General features: G+C 35.8%; 1 protein-coding gene across 5 annotated transcripts; it reads right to left on the bottom strand.

Annotated features, from left to right (window-relative positions):
* Positions 1–15,017: 15,017 nt before the first annotated feature.
* On the bottom strand, positions 15,018–20,533 carry LOC148193923 (F-box protein PP2-A15-like). Of its 5 annotated transcripts, XM_088096468.1 has the most exons (5): positions 20,006–20,533; positions 19,816–19,934; positions 18,855–18,932; positions 15,688–15,742; positions 15,315–15,536 (listed from the first exon to the last, which is right to left on the bottom strand). In XM_088096468.1, exons 1-5 carry the CDS (start codon positions 20,327–20,329, stop codon positions 15,450–15,452), a joined length of 663 nt encoding a protein of 220 aa, XP_087952594.1. In that variant the 5' UTR covers positions 20,330–20,533; the 3' UTR covers positions 15,315–15,449. The 5 variants fall into 5 exon arrangements, with proteins under 5 accessions (XP_087952590.1, XP_087952591.1, XP_087952592.1 ...); XM_088096464.1 differs by having other exon boundaries at positions 15,018–15,742; positions 20,006–20,532; XM_088096465.1 differs by having other exon boundaries at positions 15,018–15,742; positions 20,024–20,532.
* Positions 20,534–20,739: the final 206 nt, after the last annotated feature.

The following is a 20,739-nucleotide window of genomic DNA, read 5'->3' as shown; positions in this document are numbered from 1 at the left end:
CCGAACCTTGGACAATATCAAAACTTTCAGTGATAATCGATTATCTCCTGTGATAATCGATTATTGTCGCAACAAACCCTTTTCTACTTTTGCTTGTGATAATCGATTATCCCCTGTGATAATCGATTATTTCCGTAATGAATCACTAGTTTATGATACTTCTAAGTTTTTTTACAATTACAAAATGAATCCTTTACAATGATTTCTACAAAAATTGCTTTTAACATTTACAGTATAGGTTCTTCAAGTTTTCAAGTCTTCACTTGCATCATCATCAAAAATTACTTCAAAGCACCAATGCTTTCACATTGGTAACAGATATAAGTTAGCTTAACTTGGCTTGACTTTTTGACTTATGTTGATGTAGCCTAATCATTTGGCTTAAGTCGATTCAACTCAATCTTAAGTCTTGGTTAACTCAACTAGACTTAGGTGATAGAGACAACCTTCGATCATAGCCAATTCAGGCTAATATTGGATTAGGATTGAATAAAGTCAACCTTTGACTAGGGCCAATTACGGTAGATCTTTGACCACCATTGACTCGAGCTAACCCAAGCCTTCAGTCAAGGCTGACTATGGTCGACCTTAAGCCAGGCCAACTAGGTTAACCTTCAGTCATGTAAACTTGGTTGACATAGATCATTAATCGGGTCGACTTACTCGATCTTCGACTTGGTCGACCTTCGTCAAGGTCGACACGATCAATCTTTAGTCTACCCGACTAGGTCAACCTTCACTCGGGCATACTCAATAGATCATCGGTCGACCTTTGTCGAGGTCAACTCGGTTGACCATTAAAAGATAAACTTGGTTGACCATCGACCTAATCAACTTGGTCGATCTTTAGCCTAATTGACTCGATCGATCTTTGCTAAGCCAAAACAATCGATACTTGGTCAGTCCAACTTAATCGATCTTCGGTCTATCTGACTTGGTCGATCTTTGGCTAAACTGACTTGGTTGATCTTTGGCTAAACTGACTTGGTCAATCTTTGGTCGGATTGTTTTGGTTGATCTTGAGACAAGCCAATTCGAGCGATCTTCAGCCAAGTCGACTTGACCGATCTTTGGGTAGACCGACTTGACTGAACTTTGGTTAGGCCACCTCGGTCGACTTGGTCAATCTTTAATAGGGCCAATTTAATTGACATGCAGTTAAGCCAACTTGATTGACTTTCGTTCAGGTAGAGTCAGTCGATCATCAGTTGGGTCGGCTTGGGTGACCTTATGCATGGCTGATGTAGTCGAACTAGGAGATGGAAAACTTTGTGTACCAGCGACTGGATTAAGTCGGTCGATCTCTGTTTGAGTTGACTTGGTTGATCTCTGCCGAACCAAGTCGGTTGATCTTTGGCCGAGTCGACTCGGTCGATCTCCGGCTTGGCTGACTTGGTCGAACTTTGGCATGACCAACTCAAATGACCTTTGAGAGGGAAAACTAAGTTAACCATTGATCAGATCAACTCAATTGATTTTTGGCCAAGCCAACATGATCTATCTTTGCTCGGGCTCATTCAATCGATCTTTGGTTGAGCTAACTCAACTTATCTTTGGATAGGTTAACTCAATTGACCTTTGCTCATGCAAAGTCAATTGATCATTGGTCTGATCAACTTGGTCAACTTTTGACTGGAATGACTCAATCGACCATCATGAGGGCAACCTTGATTGACTATCGACTGAGTCCACTCAACCAATCTTTGATCGAGTCAACACAATTGGGTCGACTCGATTATTTTTCGATCTGATCAAATCGGTTGAACTGATAACAGTTGAAAAACTTTTATTTTTATACATAATTTTGACCTTAAAGACAACCTTTATGACTTAGAAACTAGCTTGGAATCATGTTTTTGTTTAAGTTTTGGAAATAAGAAAGTTGGATAGGTTTTATGCTTGGTTTTCCTTGTTTTTGAAGGTTTTAAGATGAATTGAATGGAAGAAGTGAAGTAGTCAGAACTTGGACTCAGAAAAGGAAGAAAAAGTGCATATAAGAAGAGCTGCAAGTACCGCTCAGCGCCACTTTTACCGCTGAGTGGCACTTTGAAGTCCCGCAGTCACCGTTGAGGGGCAAAACTGTAACTGAGCGTCAAATAGAAGAATCGCACTTATCGTTGAGCGCCATTTTATTGGGCCTTGGGCCACTTTTCTGTAATTTTTAGAAGGCTATATAAGGTTTTAGCCAAATTCGGGTTAGTATCTTTGGCCAAAACGAAGCAAAATCACACTTTCTTCACCCCCTGGAGGAGGATTTTGGATGCTCAAGCTCCACTCTTCAAATTCTAGGGTTCTATCTTTCATTCTTTCATTATTTTTCATCTAGTTTCACCATGATTATGGTGAACTAAACCTTCATTGTTGTTGGGGAATCAATGTAATCCTTTGAAACTCTCATGTATTGAATTGGTTCTTTAATCTATATGCTTTCTTTCATTAATTGTTAGGATTTTTCTTCTATACTATATGCATGCTTTGTTTAACTCATTCAATTGCATGATCATTGTTTAACTCATTCAATCCCAAGAGTAATATTGCCTAGACATAAGGATAGGAGGATTGGTTGCCTTTAAGCTTTTGTGCGAATGTAATGCATGAATAATTGCTAGGGAGACAAGACATTGTAAACTAGTGATTAGGAGTAGGCTTTCTTCACCGAGACATCGGGTTTAAGGTAAATTAGAAAGTGGCATTAACATTAATGAAGATAGATGAATTCTTGAATACATGAGAGTAGATAGGATGAATTGAAAACCCCAACAACATCATCATTCCATAATTTACATCAATCACCTTTGCTTCTTTCGATCCAATTGATCAACACATGCATTCATATTTAATTTTCAGTATTTGCATTTAAACCTACAAGAATTCGTTCACAAGTCTAATTTAATCATCAAATCACATAACTGTTTAGGCCGTGAGTGCTTTGGGAAACGATACTTGGTCTTACCATTTTATTATTACTTGATACGATTCGGTTACACTTGCCGAGGATTAACATGAACTTCAACCAATCTTCGATTAGGTCCAACTCGACTAAATTTCTACTCAAAATTACTCGATTTCAAAGACGACTCAAGCCAATTATGCAGTGAATTAGCTAAATTATAAATTTGTGTTTATTGCAATTCATCAAACGCAAAAAAGTTACTGATTCATAATTTGTTATACAAAAATTATTATTTGAGTATTCATTATTAGATGATATTTAAAAAAAAGTTAAAAAAAAATATTAAAACATTAGTTAATAATCCTTTATCGTGTATGTTCCTATTTTTTACACTTGCTTTTACAATCTTTTTTATGGATATTTATGTTGATTGGAATTGTATTAAATTCTATATTTCTAAATGTCAATGGACATATGCTTTGATAGATTTGGAGTCATATGTTATTTTTTATTATTTTTTAAAATGAAGGATTTGTTGAAATTTTATATAGAAACTTTACGATATTGATTTTCTTTATTTTTTTATTGGTAAAGAGATTGGTTTTCTTTGTTTTATCTTGAACTTTTATAAGTGGAATTTTGAATCTTATTAGAGTATACAATGTTTACAACACATTAAAGTGTTAACTGACACAGGTAAATAAGATTTTCTGAAACACTGAACACTACTTCTTATTTTTACACTTTGTAAAAGTGAATTACAACTATTTAAAGAAATATGCAGAAGCAAAAAATACTACCCACTCCATGCGTGAAGCTTGAGTGATTTCCTAAAATTAAGGAGCTAAATTTTTAGCATCCTATATCCCTAGTCAACATGACCTAAATTTATGGAATCAAAAAAATAAAACAATTTAAATGCAAAACAAAATTTTAAATAACAACTACTAACAATCCCTTCCTTAAAATAAATGCTTGAGAAAACATCTAGTTTATTTCTGATGCTTCAATCATGCCTAACATTCTTCTAAATTTCAGAAATTGCTCTAGTTTTAGTGGCTTAGTCATTATATTAGCTACTTAATTTTGAGTGTTGCAATAGTCCAACTTGATTCTTCTTTCTCTAACAAGATTTCTTAAAAAATGAAATCTAGCATCAATATGCTTGCTTCTACTATGAAATACTAGATTTTCAGATAGTATAATGGTTGAACTATTATCACATAAAACCATAATCTGTTTTGATTTATTAAAACCAATAGTATCCAAAATTTTCTTAATCCATATGCATTGACATGCACATGATGCATCAGCTATATCCTCTGATTCTATTGTACAAAGAGTTACTATTGGTTGCTTCATGGAAGACCATGAAACTGCTCCAGTTCCTAGAGAGAATACAAAACCTGATGTACTCTTTATGTCATCTATGTCTCCAGCAAAATCACTAATTGTATAAGCTATCAATGTTGTATCTTCCTTCATTTTGTAGAAAATTCCCAATTTTGTAGTTCCTTTCAAATATCTTAAGATTCGTTTTATTGCAGACCAATGTGTCTCAGTAGGCTAGGCCATAAATATGTTAATTGGGCTAACTCCATACATCAAATCTGGTCGAGTTGCGAATAAATACATGAGACTTCCAACTGCTTGCTTGAATAAAGTGTCATCTACTTTAGTCCCTGCATCATTTTTGGACAGTTTTGTTCCTGGAATAATTGGATTTTTCACTACATTACACTCCAACATGTCAAACCGAGCTAAGACTTCATTAGCATACTTCCTTTGACACATGAAAATTCCATGTTCATTCTACAAAATTTCAATCCCAAGGAAATACCTTATCTTCCCTAGGTTAGTCATGTCAAATTTTGACATCATGGAATTTTTAAAATCATTACACATATCTCCATCATTTCTGGTGTACATTAAATCATCCACATATAGGCTCACAATCAAGATTTCACCTCCCTTTGCTGATTTTTTAAACAATGTATGTTCACATAAACATCCTTCAAAACCATTTTTTTTAAAGTAAGCTTCTATTTTGTTGTACCATGCCCTTCGTGCTTGTTTGAGTCCATAAAGTGCCTTCTTCAGTTTGAATACTTTCTCTTCTTCCCCTTTCTTGACAAATGTAGCTGGTTGTTATACATAGATTTCTTCCTTAAGCTCTCCATGAAGAAATGCCCTTTTCATATCTAATTGAAATATGATCCAACCATTCTGAGCAGTCACTAAGAGTATTATTCGGATGGTATCTAGCTTGGCAACTAGTGCAAACACTTTTGTATAATCCACTCTATAGTGTTGTGCATAGCCTTTTACTACTAACCTTGCTTTACACTTATCAATTTCTCCATTTTCTCTAAGTTTGGTCTTGAATACTCATTTTACTCCAATAGGTTTTACTCATATTGGTGCATCAGTCAATCCCATGTTTGATTTCTTTCTATTGTTTCCATCTCTTTCACCATTGCATCTCTTCACTTCTTACTTTTAAGGGCTTCTTTAACCGTTACTGGATCATTTTCGGTTACAATCATAGCACTTTCTCCTATTTCATAATCTATCATCCATATGGTTTTCTTCTTTGCCTTCTTTAATTTGAATCTCAAGTACTGGAGTACAAGATTCATTCCAGCTATCTATTCCAACATTGTGTGAATCTGTCCCTTGTTGCTCCTCATTTTCTGATTCATCTTTAAATTAATTTTTAGTGCTTTCTTCATGCTCATCTTTTTCATTATATTTCTGCTGGTATGCTATCTTATTCTGCTTCTAGTTCCAGCTCTTACTGATGATAATTTTTTTGTTGATAGGATCAAATGGTCTATATGCCTTAGACTCATCGCTAACTCCGAATAAAACACATGGCTTACTTTTTTCATCTAACTTGATTCTCTGTTGATCTGGTGTGTGAACATGAGCTAAACCACCAAAGACCCAAAAATAACTTAAAGATGGCTTCACTCCATGCTTCTTCAGGGGTTTATCCTGCACTACTATTGTTGGGCTTCTGGCCAGAAAATCGTTGGAACTTGCCTCCCAATCAACATTGAATGAACCATGTTCATGATGGTTTGGTTCTTTCTTTTAGCAATCCCATTTTGTTGGGGAGTATAGGCAGCAATCAATTGTCTCCTTTTCCCTTCACTTCTACAAAATTCTTCAAATATTTTTGAGGAAAATTCACCTTCCCTGTCAGTTCTTAAGCAGATGATTTTTTCTCCTACTTCCTTTTCCACCAAAGTTTTGAAATCTTTAAAGAAAAAGAAAGTTTTATATTTTTCTCTTAAGAAATACATCCAAGTTTTACATGATAAGTCATCAATAAAACTAAGGATATATCTCTTATTACTACTGGATGTTGGTTGAATGGGTCCACATAAATCTGCATGAACCAGCTGTAGTCGTTTCGATGCTCTCCACATGCATTTTTTTTATATTGAAGTTCTGTGTTGTTTTCCAGCCAAGCAGTGGGCACATAGTTCCTTAGGGGTTGTGATTGTTGACAATCCAGTCACTATTTGCTTAGTGATAAGAGTTTTTAAGCCATTGTAGCTTAAATGCCCTAGTCTATTATGCCAGAGTTGGGAGTTGTCTTCTTCATTTGTCTGAAAACAAGTTATTGATTCCCCTTTCATGATTGTTGTTAGAGCAAACATCCTGTTTGCACTCATATGTACCTCCATAATCAACCCTTTCTCTAAGTGAACAATATTGTATTTATTGTTCTAAATTGTGATGCTCATGCAGCTGCTCTACTCAATAGGTTATTCTTGAGTTTCGAAACATAATATACATGTGTAATAACATGTATAATTCCATTCACCATCATTCGAACACTTCCTTTTCCCCTCACAACTATGTGGGTATCATTTCCCAACTTTACTTTATGTTGAAAATTCTCATCTAGTGTTGAGAACCACTCCTTGTTACCACTCATGTGGTTACTGCATCCTGAGTCTAAGAACCATTTATCTTTCTTTCCTTCTTTACATTCTACTGAGGTCATCAACAAGACCTCTTCCTCTTGTTCCTCTTGTTCCTCCATTTCAGCATAATGTGCCTTCTTTTCCCCCAAGGGACATTCATATTGAAAATGTCCAAACTTGTAACACTTGAAGCATTCAACTTCGGCTTTGTTGAATGGTTGTTTTCCTCTTCCTCTACCCCGAAATCCTCCTCTACTTCTTCCTCTCCCTCTTCCTCTTCCACCTTTGTCATCTACCAGGGTTTGCACAACTTGTTCTTCAGTTGTTGGAAGTATCATTTTTTGTTCATGAACTAATAGACTACTTTGTAGTTTGTCTATTGTCATGGAATCTAAGTTATTTGATTCTTCAATGAAGCACACCACATAATTGAATTGGATTGTCATAGACTACAAGATTTTCGCAGTTATGGCACTTTCTTGCATAAAAATAAGCTCCAAATCAACATCAAAGTGCTCACACAAAATTGGTTAAACATGTACTTTTTTGCTTTTGCTTTTGTACTTTTTGTCTACTTTTCTTTTGTACCTTTTATCTATTCTTTTTTTTTTCAGATTTTTAGCTCAAACACATAACAAATCAGACCTCAAATCTGGAATGTTATAAGGAGTTTCAAGTTCATACAAGCTTATAGCACCAAAATGAAAAAAACCTACTTGAATCAAATATAGCATGAAACACAAAAAGGGACATAATAGAAACCTAACTCTAAGAACTTGTTGATGATCTAACAACAAGTATGAACTCAAATATTCAAAGAAAAAAGCACTCAAAGGTACTCAAATGAAACAGTTTCGAAATTTACTCAAACATGTATTTTTTGGTGATTTTTCAAAGGTTAAGCATGGGAGTAAAGACATGTAAAGGACTAAACATGACTCTAGACAACATGAATGGATTCAAAAATAAAAATAACACAAAATAAGCATATAATACCAAACAAAGCAGCAAGGAATGACTCAAAAAAAAAGAAAAGGCACAAAAAAGTAGCCAAAACTACCAAAAACGAACTTGAAAAACGCTAATGACAACATATTGGCAGCTTTGACCTTTGTTGAGTGTTTTACTTATAACTTTCTGCACATAACTCCAAATGAAGTGATTCTTTTTTTTTTTGGAAACTAGACTCAAAGGGCTTTCATTTGAATATTTTTACGTATTTTTTGGACAACTGAGTTAGATGCAGTTTAAGTTTAAAAATCGTCACAGTTTACTGCCAGAACAAATGATAGATGAAAAAAAAACACAACAAGACAAGTAAGGAAATAACATCAACAACATGGAACAATAAAGGATAGATGAGGACCAAGAGACTTAACTCTTGAAGAACCAAAGCTCTTGATACCAAATGATGGCAACCTCCTTGGCTAGGTTGGGCCAAAGCTAAGAGATGTGCATGGAGGGGTGTTCCTTGGATGAATGGTGCGAAAATATGGTGGTAAATGGTCCAAGGATGATGAGCTAATGTATGAATGGTGTAGAAGCTCAAAGACTCTAGGAGATATGGTGGCGGTGATGTAGTGTTTGGTGGCTCCAAGAGATGTTAGGCCAACTCAAGGAGGAAGACGACTAGAGGGGCCTCATGGGTTGCTCTAGTCTTGATCTAAGATGAGTAGTATGGCCAAAAACGGGCAACATAACATTACTCAACATCAAAGATGAAATACAAGGGTGGAGACACCTCTATTTATAGGCCAAGGGTGTCTCCTTCTAACCTTAAAAGCATGATCTTCCACCTTTGCTCTCATTGGCCAAAAATGAGGCCTTCTAAGGAGTGGACAAGTGTCCACAAATCCTCTCCAATGATGGGAGGACATGTGACCACTCACAAAACACAATCCTCTCCATTCCTAGAGTGCCATGTGGCCACTACTAAAAGAAAAAACTCTCTACTCCAAAGGTGCCATGTGGCTATGATGAGTGCATATTTATGCCCACATTTATGCTTTAAAATTAAATTTTTTGATGAAATTCATGTGCTTGAATGATTTATTTAAAGAGGATTTGTGATGATTCGATATATTGTGTTTGGAAATAAAAGGGACTTAAAACGTGATTTTAATTGCATAAATTATTCTTGGAAATTCTTACGTTTATCTGTGTAGCTGAAATTATAAGTTATATTGGTCCAAATGACAATTCAAGGTCCAAAATCAGATTTTGTTTGCAAAATAATATACAAATGGGCCAAACAGGCAGACTTTACCGTTGCACCTCCTAAATTTCCCTACATACACTCCTATTTCCGAAACAGGCCAACAACCAAGCCCAAACACTAAGCCTTTTCTCCTGCAACCCCTAAATTTTCCTATTCCTACCCCTCCTAAATCAGATTTCACCAAATTGTGCCATGTGTCCAAATCCTCCAAACATCATTAATCATTTGCACACCAAATAGACCAACCACATGCTACCACATCACCCCCCCCTCTGCCACATCACAATCTTCTCTAATAGAGAAACCCTAATCCATCAACCCTAGCATCAATGTTGTCGTACCACCACCTTGCCCCCACCACGACCACTATCCACCATCATCTTGCCGGACAATCATCCTCCATCATGAGCCGTAACCGTCCTCACTGTCGGCCAACATCTCCTTTCTTGGAAGCTCCCCTACCGCTTTGCCGCATTATTCTCACCATCTCCACAGCGCAAGCCCCCGCGATTGCATCCAGTCTCGCCGCGAGAATTACACCATGTTGCCACCACAGTGCAAGTCTTCCTTCCTTCGTCGCAGAGCCACCCAGAATCGCGAAGAACATCAACACGCACCAGCCACCGCGAGACTTCAACCTATCCGCCATCAACCTGACCAACCCAGAAATCGTGAGTTCGAATCCCGAACGTCGCACACATCAAAATCACGTCCTTCACCACCAATTATCATCTTCACCGGACATATAAACAACAAATAGCACCGCCAAAACCTAGACCAGAATCGCCACTGCAACCACCCTGGCAGCCTCCATGTTTTCGACAAGAACAACAGCGCTGGAAGCCCCTCCTCTTTTCCTCATGACGGCGCAGGAGCAAAGGGGGAAGCCCTTGCCCTAATCTAAAACCCTAATTGGGAAAGAAGAGGGCTACCACATGGCAGGCCCTCATTGGGTGCAATCTGTCTGGTCAAAGCTGGTCAACAGATTTGAATCTTGTCAAGGTTGGTCAAATAGGGGTTCTGTTGCAATTTTGGAAAATTCAGTTGGGGTCAGAGTGCAGTTAGAGGAACTCTCAGGGGCTTTTCTGTGATTTTAGAAATTTTATAAGGACATTAATGAAATAGATAATTCAGTTGATATTTTTAAAGATAATTGATTTAATCTAAAAATATATCAACAAAATATATCTTATCAACAAAACTATTGAAGATCCAAGCCCAATCAATTCCTATATAAAGAGACATAGGGAAAGCAGAAAAGGGGACTTCGTTCATTCATTCACCGCTTCTCTGTCTCTTATTTCATCATGTATTCAACTCCATTATGGAGAGCTAAGCATCTAGGGCTATTCTACTATAATTTCATTATGGAATCTGAGGTTAGGTTGAGTTAATGCAATTGTTTACTTTGATTATTGATTTAAGTTGTTTTCTCTCTATGTCTTTCATCTCTCTATCAAATTAAAAGCAATGATTTTTACATCATAATCTGTTTGAATCTACATGCATATTGATTATATGAGTTCTAGGGTTTCTAGGTTTAATTAAGAATCTACTTTGATTTAATTTAGGAACTTTCATATGATCAAATGGCTTTTACTATCAATTGAGAATGTACTTTGATTGGTAGTAATAATTTCAACTATAATCAATTGAGAATTTACTTTGATTGATTATTTTTTAACTTGGTTAGGAGATTTAAGAATAGACTTGATTAAACACAATAGAATTTGATTGAGAATGTACTTTGGTTGAATTTATTGTGAATAATCTAGAAAGGTTTTGCATTTGATTGAGAATTTACTTTGGTTAATTACATGATTACCCTCAAATTAATTAAGAATGTACTTTAATTAATTTGAAACTTGAACAATAATCAATTGAACAATGATTTGTGAATAACCGATGATGAATCTATCTTGGAAAAGCAGTGAAATTAGCCTATTTCTTCATAATTGTTTTAAGTTTCCTATTTATTCTGCAACATTCTTTAAACATTCTCACTATTATTCATAAGCATTGCATAACATTCATAAGAGTCAGATATTCGAAAGCAATTCTGTGTTCATAGGGAGATGACTCAGGGTTACTTTAGCCCTATCTACTTTCTTGGATACTACTTTGCAATACTGAAGTTGCCTTGAAAAGTAGTATTAATTTGATAGCTTCAACGATAGCATATCACATTTGGCGTCGTTGCCGGAGAATACGGTTAGTATTTTGAATATTTTGATTCTTATTTTTATTTTTATATTTACCTTTATTTTTATCTTTATTTGTTTTTTTATTTAATGCACATACATTTAATTTTGTTTGAGTTATTTTGTAGTCTTTAGTCATTCTTATTATAGCAAAAATCTTTGTTCTTGTTTTAATCAAGAATTTGTTTTGAGAAATACTTGAGGCTAGTTTGAATATACTCTGGCTAGGAAAGACTTGGTACTTAAGTTGTCCATTGTGACGCACCTCTCTTTCCTGGGAGTGAACACAAACAAAGTCTCTCTTATGTCTTATTTGAAATCTTTATTTAAAAGCAAGAACAAAAGAAAAGAAAAAGAGAAGTCAAGAACAGAGAAGCAACTTCAAGCAAACTGCATAGTGCATGACCAGACCTAACCCAGGAGAATTTTATCAAATTAACTCGGAAGTTTAAAGGAATTTGCGTAAGCTGCGAAGAAGTTTGAAATTTGGGTGTTCTATTGAGGGAACCCTTCCTACATCTGAAGCCATACCACCTTCATTATCTCCAGTCACAAACATATCATTCAATCCTTTACCTGATCCTAACCCAAACAATATGGCACAAAGAACCATCAAACAATTAGCCACCTCCCACAATACAGCTATTCGAAGTAACATTAAATACCCTAATGAGGAGTGGGAGTTGAGACCTGACGTGTTAAATGCCTTACCAAAGTTCAATGGGTTATCAAGGGAGAATCCACACAAGCACTTGAGACAATTCCACATGTTGTGTGAAAACTTTAGATCTCCCAGGATCACAATAAAGAGTCTTAAAATGAGAGCTTTTCCTTTTACTCTTCAAGGAGCAGCTCAAGATTGGTGGTATTATCTCTCTACACGGATTACAAATTGGCAAACTATTGAAAGACTCTTTCTTGAAAATTATTTTCCTGCATCCAGATTATCTGCCATCCGTAGAGAAATCCAAGACATAAGACAGNACACTTTTCCCTCATAGCTCTTATATACATTTCATTAAAATCTTAAGTGTAACAACTCTTCTATTACAACTTCAAACTCAAACAAACAAACAAAAATGTATATATTGGTTCCTTAACATTTCCAACAAACATCAACACTTGTGGAAGCATTCATCTCAAGAATGTGTTCCTTCCATCCAAATTAGGTTTTCAACTTATACTTAAAATGTTAAGAACCCTTTAAGATTAGGTTATATTATTTTCATACCTAAAAATATTTTATACATTTCACATTTATTATTTTATTGGTTAATCTCTCTTTTTCTTTATAAATACAAAAATTCATTTTTTTATTCTTAAAAAAAATAGATTATCACGTAACTCTTCTCTCTTTTTATATATCAGCATCAATCAAGTACTCTTATTGTGCCAAAAAAAATTTTCCTTTTTAAAATTAGGAATATAAATGGTATAAAAACTTGTTATTTTTACACTACCAAAGAAGAAAAATATCAACTTTATTTTCTAAAAGACGAAAACTTAAATCTATTTAATTTTTTTTTTAATTTTATTTTTCCGTTTTGCTTCATTCCATAAAACTTAACATAATTAAGATAGTTATTTTTTTCTTTTATCTAGAAAGAATTTAGGACTTTCGATTGACCGACACACAATTAATCGATTTGAGTTTAAATTATACTTTCAATTACAACTTTTCAGTCACTAAGTTATTCTAATAAAGTCAAAACATTTGTACTTACAACTTTTGTAAACATATATACTCATATTACACGAAAAGAAATCTAGTCAAATTCTCTCTTTATTTAAACTAATTAGAGATTTTATAAAAGAAAAATCGCTTTCATCTCACTTTTGTCTGATTTTTTTTTCCTTTCCTTTCTCATTACATCAGTTATTACTTATGTCAGTAATTTTCTTTCTATTTTCTTAAGTTCATTAAAAATGAAAATGAAGAGCGATATTTTTTCTTGAATCACCGTTGATTTTTTAATGGATCCATCACAATTTGATAGGTGGTCACGCCAATAATGAATATGGCTACAGCTACGTGGAAGAACCAGGATTTTCATATATAACTTGTTTCAAACTTATCTTTATCTGAAATATATTATTTAAAAGATTTTGACGTATTTGGCATAGAGTGTAACATTTTATTTAAATAATAGCCAGAAGTATTTTACTAAATGTAACATAGAAATAGGTTGAAAAGAAGAAGAAAAGTCCTTCAAATATTTAGTAGGGTAGTACTGTTCTTTTACAGGTTAGAATAAGGTCAAAATAACCCTAATTATGAGCCTGGTTTTTCCTTAACCGGTGTCAGAAAATGGTCTGTTCCCATAACCCAAATTCTACCCATTTTCTTTTTCCTTTGTTTTATTTAAAAGTGGAAAGAATAAAATTTAAAGAATGTGGGTACCATGCTATGTGCTAGCTGGGAATAACTAATTTTATTAAATTAATTATAAAAAATTCAAAAAGCTAAATATTTAAGATAATTAAAATTAATGCTAATATTTATAAAATATTTCGAAATTTATTAAATAAATTTTTAATTGATATTGAGATATATTTTTAAAATAATTGTAACTTAAAACTTAAACTGAGATCATTATTATATTTTGAATTTTTAATTATTACACTTTTAATTATAAGCAATTTTATATATAAGAATTTAATTTTGAAATTAGTAATGTAGTTAGTATCGTTGATGACTAAAATTATAAAATATTATTACTATAACAGTAAGTTAATTTGTTAGCTATTATTGTAGTATTTTCAAATCAAGGGATGATAGAAAATGAAAAATGAAATGAACGTTAAGAAAATGGATAAATAAACTGAGGGGCAGTGCTATCTGGGCAATATCTTTTTGGAAAAGGTGATATACTGGTTAATCTTGAGCCAATTTTTAATTAACAAGGTTGTTTATATGCTAATAACCAATGTTTCCTATAATATAACATGCTTCAAAACTATTTAAAAATAAATAAAGTAACTAAGTATTTCCAAATTTTAAAAGTAAAAATCCTAGTATAACAATTAAATACCCATGGAATAAAATTCCAATACTTGTTTCTTTCAGCTAAATTCAAATTTATGCACCAAAGAGTAGTTTACATACGAAATTATCACCATATCACATTATCTTACCTGCACTTAGACTGCATGCTCTAGAATGTTTCTAAATTACCTGAACAAAACTGATTCAACTATCAAAACGCACGAGACATACTCGAAGGCTATAATTCTTCATGAATCCATCACCAAAGGATGGAAGGTGTAGTACAAGGGACCAACAAAAGAAGAATAATTCTTGGCTGAAAAACTTCAGATTTGTGAAGTAGAACCAGGACAACAAAACATGCTGCTGGACTTGCATCACAAATTCTTGTACAGATAATGTAATGAAATCCGAATAATTATGTTGAAGATCATTTGAATTACATAGGTTTCAATTGGTGGCAAGGAGAGGCTGAGTGATTATGCTGAAACGGCAACATGAGAAGAGCAAGGATATTAATGTTTCAGTTATCTTGTAGTTTTGTCTTTGTAACTCAGTCCACTTTGTTTCAGTTGTATTCTAGTTTTCTCTTTGCAACATGATTCTCTTTATTTTGAATCTTTTCCACTGCTATTATAAAAAGTTTAGAACACTCCAAATGTTCCTATTATATATATTGTTTATTGTTCATAAAAGAAATATATCCTATACGCCCTTACGTGTTCATTATATCTTATCCATCCTACATCTGCAAATCAAGCTTGAGAAGGCACAAAGAACATCAATTATAAAACTCTTTTCCTCCAGATAAATTATCAATCTAAAGTGTCAACAACTAAAATACATTGAATACAAACTGTTAATACACAGCTATAGAGGATATACACACCCATAGGCAGAAAAGGATATTAACAAACCAGAAAAATGACATTCTCCAAATTGTAAACTTTTTTTTGGTTAAGTATAAGCTGTGGTAGATCCCAAAAGTGTACTCAGGGTGTCTGACATCAGTAAAAGAAACAAGCTTCCTGTTCTGCATATGGCTATTTCAAAATGCATTTCCTCTTGCGCTCTCTCAAATCACTTGGTATAATAAATACAGAATCTACACAAAGGCCACCTTTGGAATGTGTACAATCAATCTGTTTCATGGAAAATCTAACTTGAGTTGTAGGCTCTGATCCACTGACAATAAACTCACCCACCTTATAATCTATCCAGTATCCACGCTTATGATTTCCGTATGTATCATCAATCTCACTTTCATCCAAACAGTATTCACATGATGCTTGCTGCCCATCTGAAGTAGACAATTCAAATTTCACAGGTTTTATATCCCAACCATGGGTGTGTTCATAATTACAGACACGCCGTCCAAGCCTTTTGGAAAACCGTCCAAGGTGAAGCCTGAAGGAGAGAGTATAAATATCAGCAGGAAATGGAAATGTTACCTCCCCATCCACTTCAAACCACCATATTTGCTGCAAATACGCCACAGTGTGAAACCTGAAAATCATCTAAGGTGTAACAGTGCTGACAGATTACAAGAACAAACGGAGAACAAAACAACTTCTAGATTGATATTTGCAAGTGGTACAGTTCGCAAAAAGAAATGCGAACAGAATATAAGTTGACATAACTAAGCGTTAACAAGGAGAATTACAAATGTTCGTTTATTACGGGCAAACCAACCTCCAATATATGTTTAATAGAATGAGTAGGTTCAATCAGGTTGAGCATTTCAAGGTTGCACATTTGATGTCAATGAATCTATACAGAACCAAATTGCAATCAATACTTAAAAAATATCATTCCAAGTAACAAATATTTGAATATTTCCCTCATCCAGATCAAGGCTGGTATATATAGAAATAGAGAATAGTACTGTTCGATTTTTTTATTTACATGTAATGAATTATGAATCTAAGACCGTTGTAAAATGTTTTCCTTTGAATATTGATGTAGCATTTCCTGGCGAAAAAGAACGTCAAGACTTTAGTTAAGGAATTTATTTCCAAGAGAACAAAGTAATACTGCTGTCAAGTTGTCCATACAATTCAAATGAGCTTAACAATAAAAGCAGGCTAACTAAGAGAAGCCATATCAAACATGGAGCAACCTTCTGGATTTCTTGCCCAAGGGAAGTTTGGTTTAGTATGTAAATTACATTGGTCTCTCTATTACCTGAAGCAATCACCCCATGCTTGGTTTGGTAAATTAGTCATATTGTGCATCTTTCTAGATAGAAATGGAGAAAGGAAATCATTCATTGTTTTATTGTCGTACTTCTCCTAGGAAGGGTGTTTATCTTATGGTCTATGCTGATAATAGTGTTACAAGAAATAATATCACCAGAATTGCCTAGTTGAAACAACATTTACTCAACCACTTTTAGTTCAATGATTTGAGCTATCTAAAATATTTTCTTGGTATTGAAATGTGGCAACGAAAGTGTCATCCTTTCTGATAGATGGGGCCAAGCCCAATTATCTTTTTAGCATTTCTTTTATTTGTTATACAATATATGTACAATTTGTTAGGCATGTGGTAGATATTATGGACTTTTAGTCCTATATATAGACATTTCAACACCTTTTGTAACTGACTTTTGAGAATAATGAATTGATTTTTCTGTAGAGAGAACTCCAACATCCAAGGGATTTCCTCTAGCCACCTTCCACTCACATCTGCCATTCCTTCATTTTCCAATAGCAGCTTCTCACTCCTCCATCGTAGCATCCACTTCAGCACGCTTGGCAGCCTCACATTCGCGCCATCAGCCACGACTTCACTCGCGTTTTCTCACTCGAGAATTCCTCCTCGCAGAAGCACATCTTCATCCTCGTCCAAACCCTATCTCGGCCATTTCACTCGCGAGAGTTCTTATCTTTGAAGCGTGCTCGAACCTGAGCCCCGAATACCACTTGACAGACGAGCTCCGAGGTGGATCGGCGAGGAACCATGAAATCTGGAGTAGATCAAACTGACGAACCAAAGAAGCAGCGGAATAAGCAAATAGAATGAGGAACCGTGGGTTTTGGTGTTGAAGAGGGGCAGTGACAAACAAACCCTAGATTCGAGGGTTTGTTCGGTGTAGGTTAGAGATATGGTGATTTAGAACGATTTAAACGGTGGAAATGGATGGCATCAAGGATTCGATTGGTGAAAATGAAGGAAAGGGAGAAAATGGAGAAAACAAACGGTGGATTGATGGAAAACCTAATGGACTGTCACTCTCGTTCACTAGGCAGTTCTCATTACCTCCTAGCGGGAAAAACCAAGCGGTGAAGGAAGTCTCCGATGGACTATCACTCTCGTTCACTAGGCAGTTCTCAGTAACTCCTAGTGGGAAAACCGAGCAGTGAAGGAAGTCCCCGATGGACTGTCACTCTCGTTCACTAGGAAGTTCTCAATAACTCCTAGGTTGCAAAACCGAGCGGTGAAGGAAGTCTCCAATGGACTGTCACTCTCGTTCACTAGGAAGTTCTCAGTAACTCCTAGGTCGCAAAACCAAGCGGTGAAGGAAGTCCTCAATGGATTGTCACTCTCGTTCACAAGGATGTTCTCAGTAACTCCTAGGTCGAAAATCGATCGGTGACGGAAGTTCCTGATGGACTATCACTCCCGTTCGCTAGGAAGTTCTCAGTAACTCCTAAGCCAAAAAACCAATAAGTAGGTAATGTTCAAAATGGACTACCACTCTCGAAAAAGTCCCTAAAATATGTGCTACATGAGAAGAAATGTTATGAATAGACTCCTCTATCATTACAAGAGTTTCAAACGAATACTTGGAGCACACTCCAAATCATGTTCATTAATCACAACTTATGGAAAAAAGCGAAGACGTCCAACATCGAGAATATAAGAAAAGACGTGTAGCCACACAACAACAAAAATCGATAATTTCAACTTTAAAGTACTTGTCTTTAAATCCTTTAAAAGATTGGGAAAACAGCTCAAGTAGAGCGTTCCCCAGCTCAGAAATTAAGGAAACCCACCCCTTCTTAATGATTGGTCGTGTACGGAAATAATACAGAAATATAGTTGAGGTCGGCCTTATGGCAAGAACCTCACACATTATAGCAAAAGCTTGAATGTAACCCTAGTTGTTAGGGTGGAGTTACGAGGGAGCGACATTTAAAGCCTGCAGTACACTTATTTGAAATTCGCTAAAGGGAAGTCTTATGTACATATCATAAGGTTGGATGCAGAAAGGATTGTTGACGATTTCAGAGGATTGTTGTGTTTGCGAAAGAATTTACGGTTGAGTAACCAAAATGATTTCAAATGTCTTCTCGCATTTATGAGGGGTAACCGACACAACTAAAAGCAGTATTGGTGTTAGGTCATAATACGAGCGCTTGAACTTTGGTTAGTGGGCTAATAATTTAATTGGGCCAATAACCTAACTATTAACAAAATAATTCAGGAGACTGATAATTTATAATAGTTTCTGAACAACAAATCCAGGAAAAGGTAAGTTGGTATTATTTGATTCATCAGGTAGCCTATAAATATAGGGCTAAACCACAAAGGTAGACACTCTTCACTAAATATTGAATATTCCGTTGTGAGCATAAGTTCTTTTAGCAAACGCCTAACTTGAGCATCAGAGTACCTTTTGCAGGTGCTCACCCCCATTCCGAAGTGAAGGAAGCGAAGCAGGAGATCCAAGCATTGAAGGACATCCAGGCATCTATCTACGAACCCAAAACTCCATCCATTATAACAAGCCATGTTTTTTTTTTTCTCAGAATTTGTTCAAGTAATCATGTACGAACAAAACATCTACCATTTATCATAAATCCATGATTGAAGGCCCAGATAAATATACAAAGAATTAGTCTATTTCAATAACTACAGTCATTGTCCAAGAGAAGATGTCAAATAATCACCAGAACGAATCATGTCATGACCTTAGAATCCACAATAAGTTTAATCACAAGTACATAACACCTGCAGCAGTACAACCAAACCAATTATGTTTTACTACATTACTCTGCTTAATTTAAGATACATGCACAAACATTTTGACTTGAAATATCAGACCACACATCATTTCTTCGAAGTTTCCTGGTTATGGAGGAGTACACGAGTGTAATATAGTCATAACCACACTATCAGCAGGTTCAGCACATTCAATTAGGATAAAGCAGTTAAGGGTAGTTACTCCCTCCTCTGTCTAGAATACCTTGTTTGCAATGAATCAATGGATCTGTTTTAGTTCCTCTTAATGTGATTCATGGTTCTCTCTGTTCTTTATGAAAACTAGGCTTTACAAGGACAAGTGAGGAAAATGGTAGGGAAGATAAAATTAGAACTTCTCAAAGATCTTCCACTTGTTTGGGTCTTTAAACAAATGAGTGGAAATGAAATATAATTGTAAATATGATTAGATAATAATGTAAAATCGCTTTACAATATCAGAACATCAGTCAATTTAGTCACATAATATTTTGTTTCTAAAGTCAACATTCATATTTTCTTTCCATTTTCTTTTGAATCAAACAAGAAACACATTATCATCAGTTATCATTCTTCTTTCTCGTGATACAGCTTTAAAGACAAGTAAATCTAACCTAGATTCTTCAGTAGGAATCCAATTCCAATATCTCCGGTCATCAATTCCAGTAATCGCCATCGCCCTCGCCGAAATCGACATGCAAACCCTTCCCGTGACTCTGTCCAGCCACACTTCCTGCAAAACCCTAAACAATCACTAAAATCCCTAAAAGTTTCAGCAGCCCCTAACTAACTAAAAAAACTGACCTGGAGAGCACCACCCACCTTGTGGCCATCGTCGAAGGGCAGGGGCCGTGAGAGGAGCGCGAAAATGTCCTTCTTCGAGAGATTCCGGTGGCGCTCCGGCGGGACCAGATCCAACAGATCCTGGTAGTTGCGCGGCAGCTTGGCCTCCCAGACTGAGTCCGAGGAGGCGGCGCCGCGAAACGCGCGGTTAAGGCGAGCGAGGTTACAAATCTCCGGCGGCGTGAGGTAGAGGAACACGCACGCCACGCAGCTCTCCGGAATGTCGCCGAGGCCCGGACCGACTGTCGAACCGTTGGCGCCGAGGCTCGACAGCGACGCGCCCATGCTCCTCGTCCTCCTCCTCCTCGGTCCTCACTTCATGGCACGCGCCCAAACGAGGCTCAGCGAGGGAAAGTAAACGCGTGGGAAACTGAACACTAATTGATCCTTTTCCGTTGTTGTTGCATGGTTTGTTGAAGGAGTTATGGTTGCTGCAGTTTTTTGTGTGTGAAGTGTTTGTGGGGTTTTGATTTTGGAATTATTTCCGTTTGGGGCAAATATTATAAGTCGTATCGTAGTCACGAGAGAAGCTAAGGTGGGTCCCGCTTGGATGACAGCTAGAATTCGCTGTGGAGAGGTCTACTGCTGAGGAGTTGGGCTCCGCCGTTCATTTTGCCCACACAAGTGAATACAACAAACATCATCATCATCAACGTGAGTTTTCAACCTAGGACTGATGTGGAGCTGCTGGTTAC

Source organism: Vigna umbellata, chromosome 8 (assembly GCF_029865625.1).
Source record: "Vigna umbellata cultivar VRB3 chromosome 8, Vumbellata_1.0, whole genome shotgun sequence".
Classification (NCBI taxonomy): Eukaryota; Viridiplantae; Streptophyta; class Magnoliopsida; order Fabales; family Fabaceae; genus Vigna; species Vigna umbellata.
This window is presented reverse-complemented; position numbering and strand designations above follow the sequence as displayed.

Bases quoted from the DNA above. Each gene is read 5' to 3' on its own strand.
- LOC148193923 (XM_088096464.1), bottom strand. From the start codon at position 20,329: ATGGGCGCGTCGCTGTCGAGCCTCGGCGCCAACGGTTCGACAGTCGGT. The intron at 18,933-19,815 runs GTTAGATTTACT...GTTCGTAGATAG, and splicing joins ATTCCTACTGAAGAATCTAG to ATGCCTGGATGTCCTTCAAT. The intron at 15,743-18,854 runs GTACTCTGATGC...GATGATTTTCAG, and splicing joins GGGGTGAGCACCTGCAAAAG to GTTTCACACTGTGGCGTATT.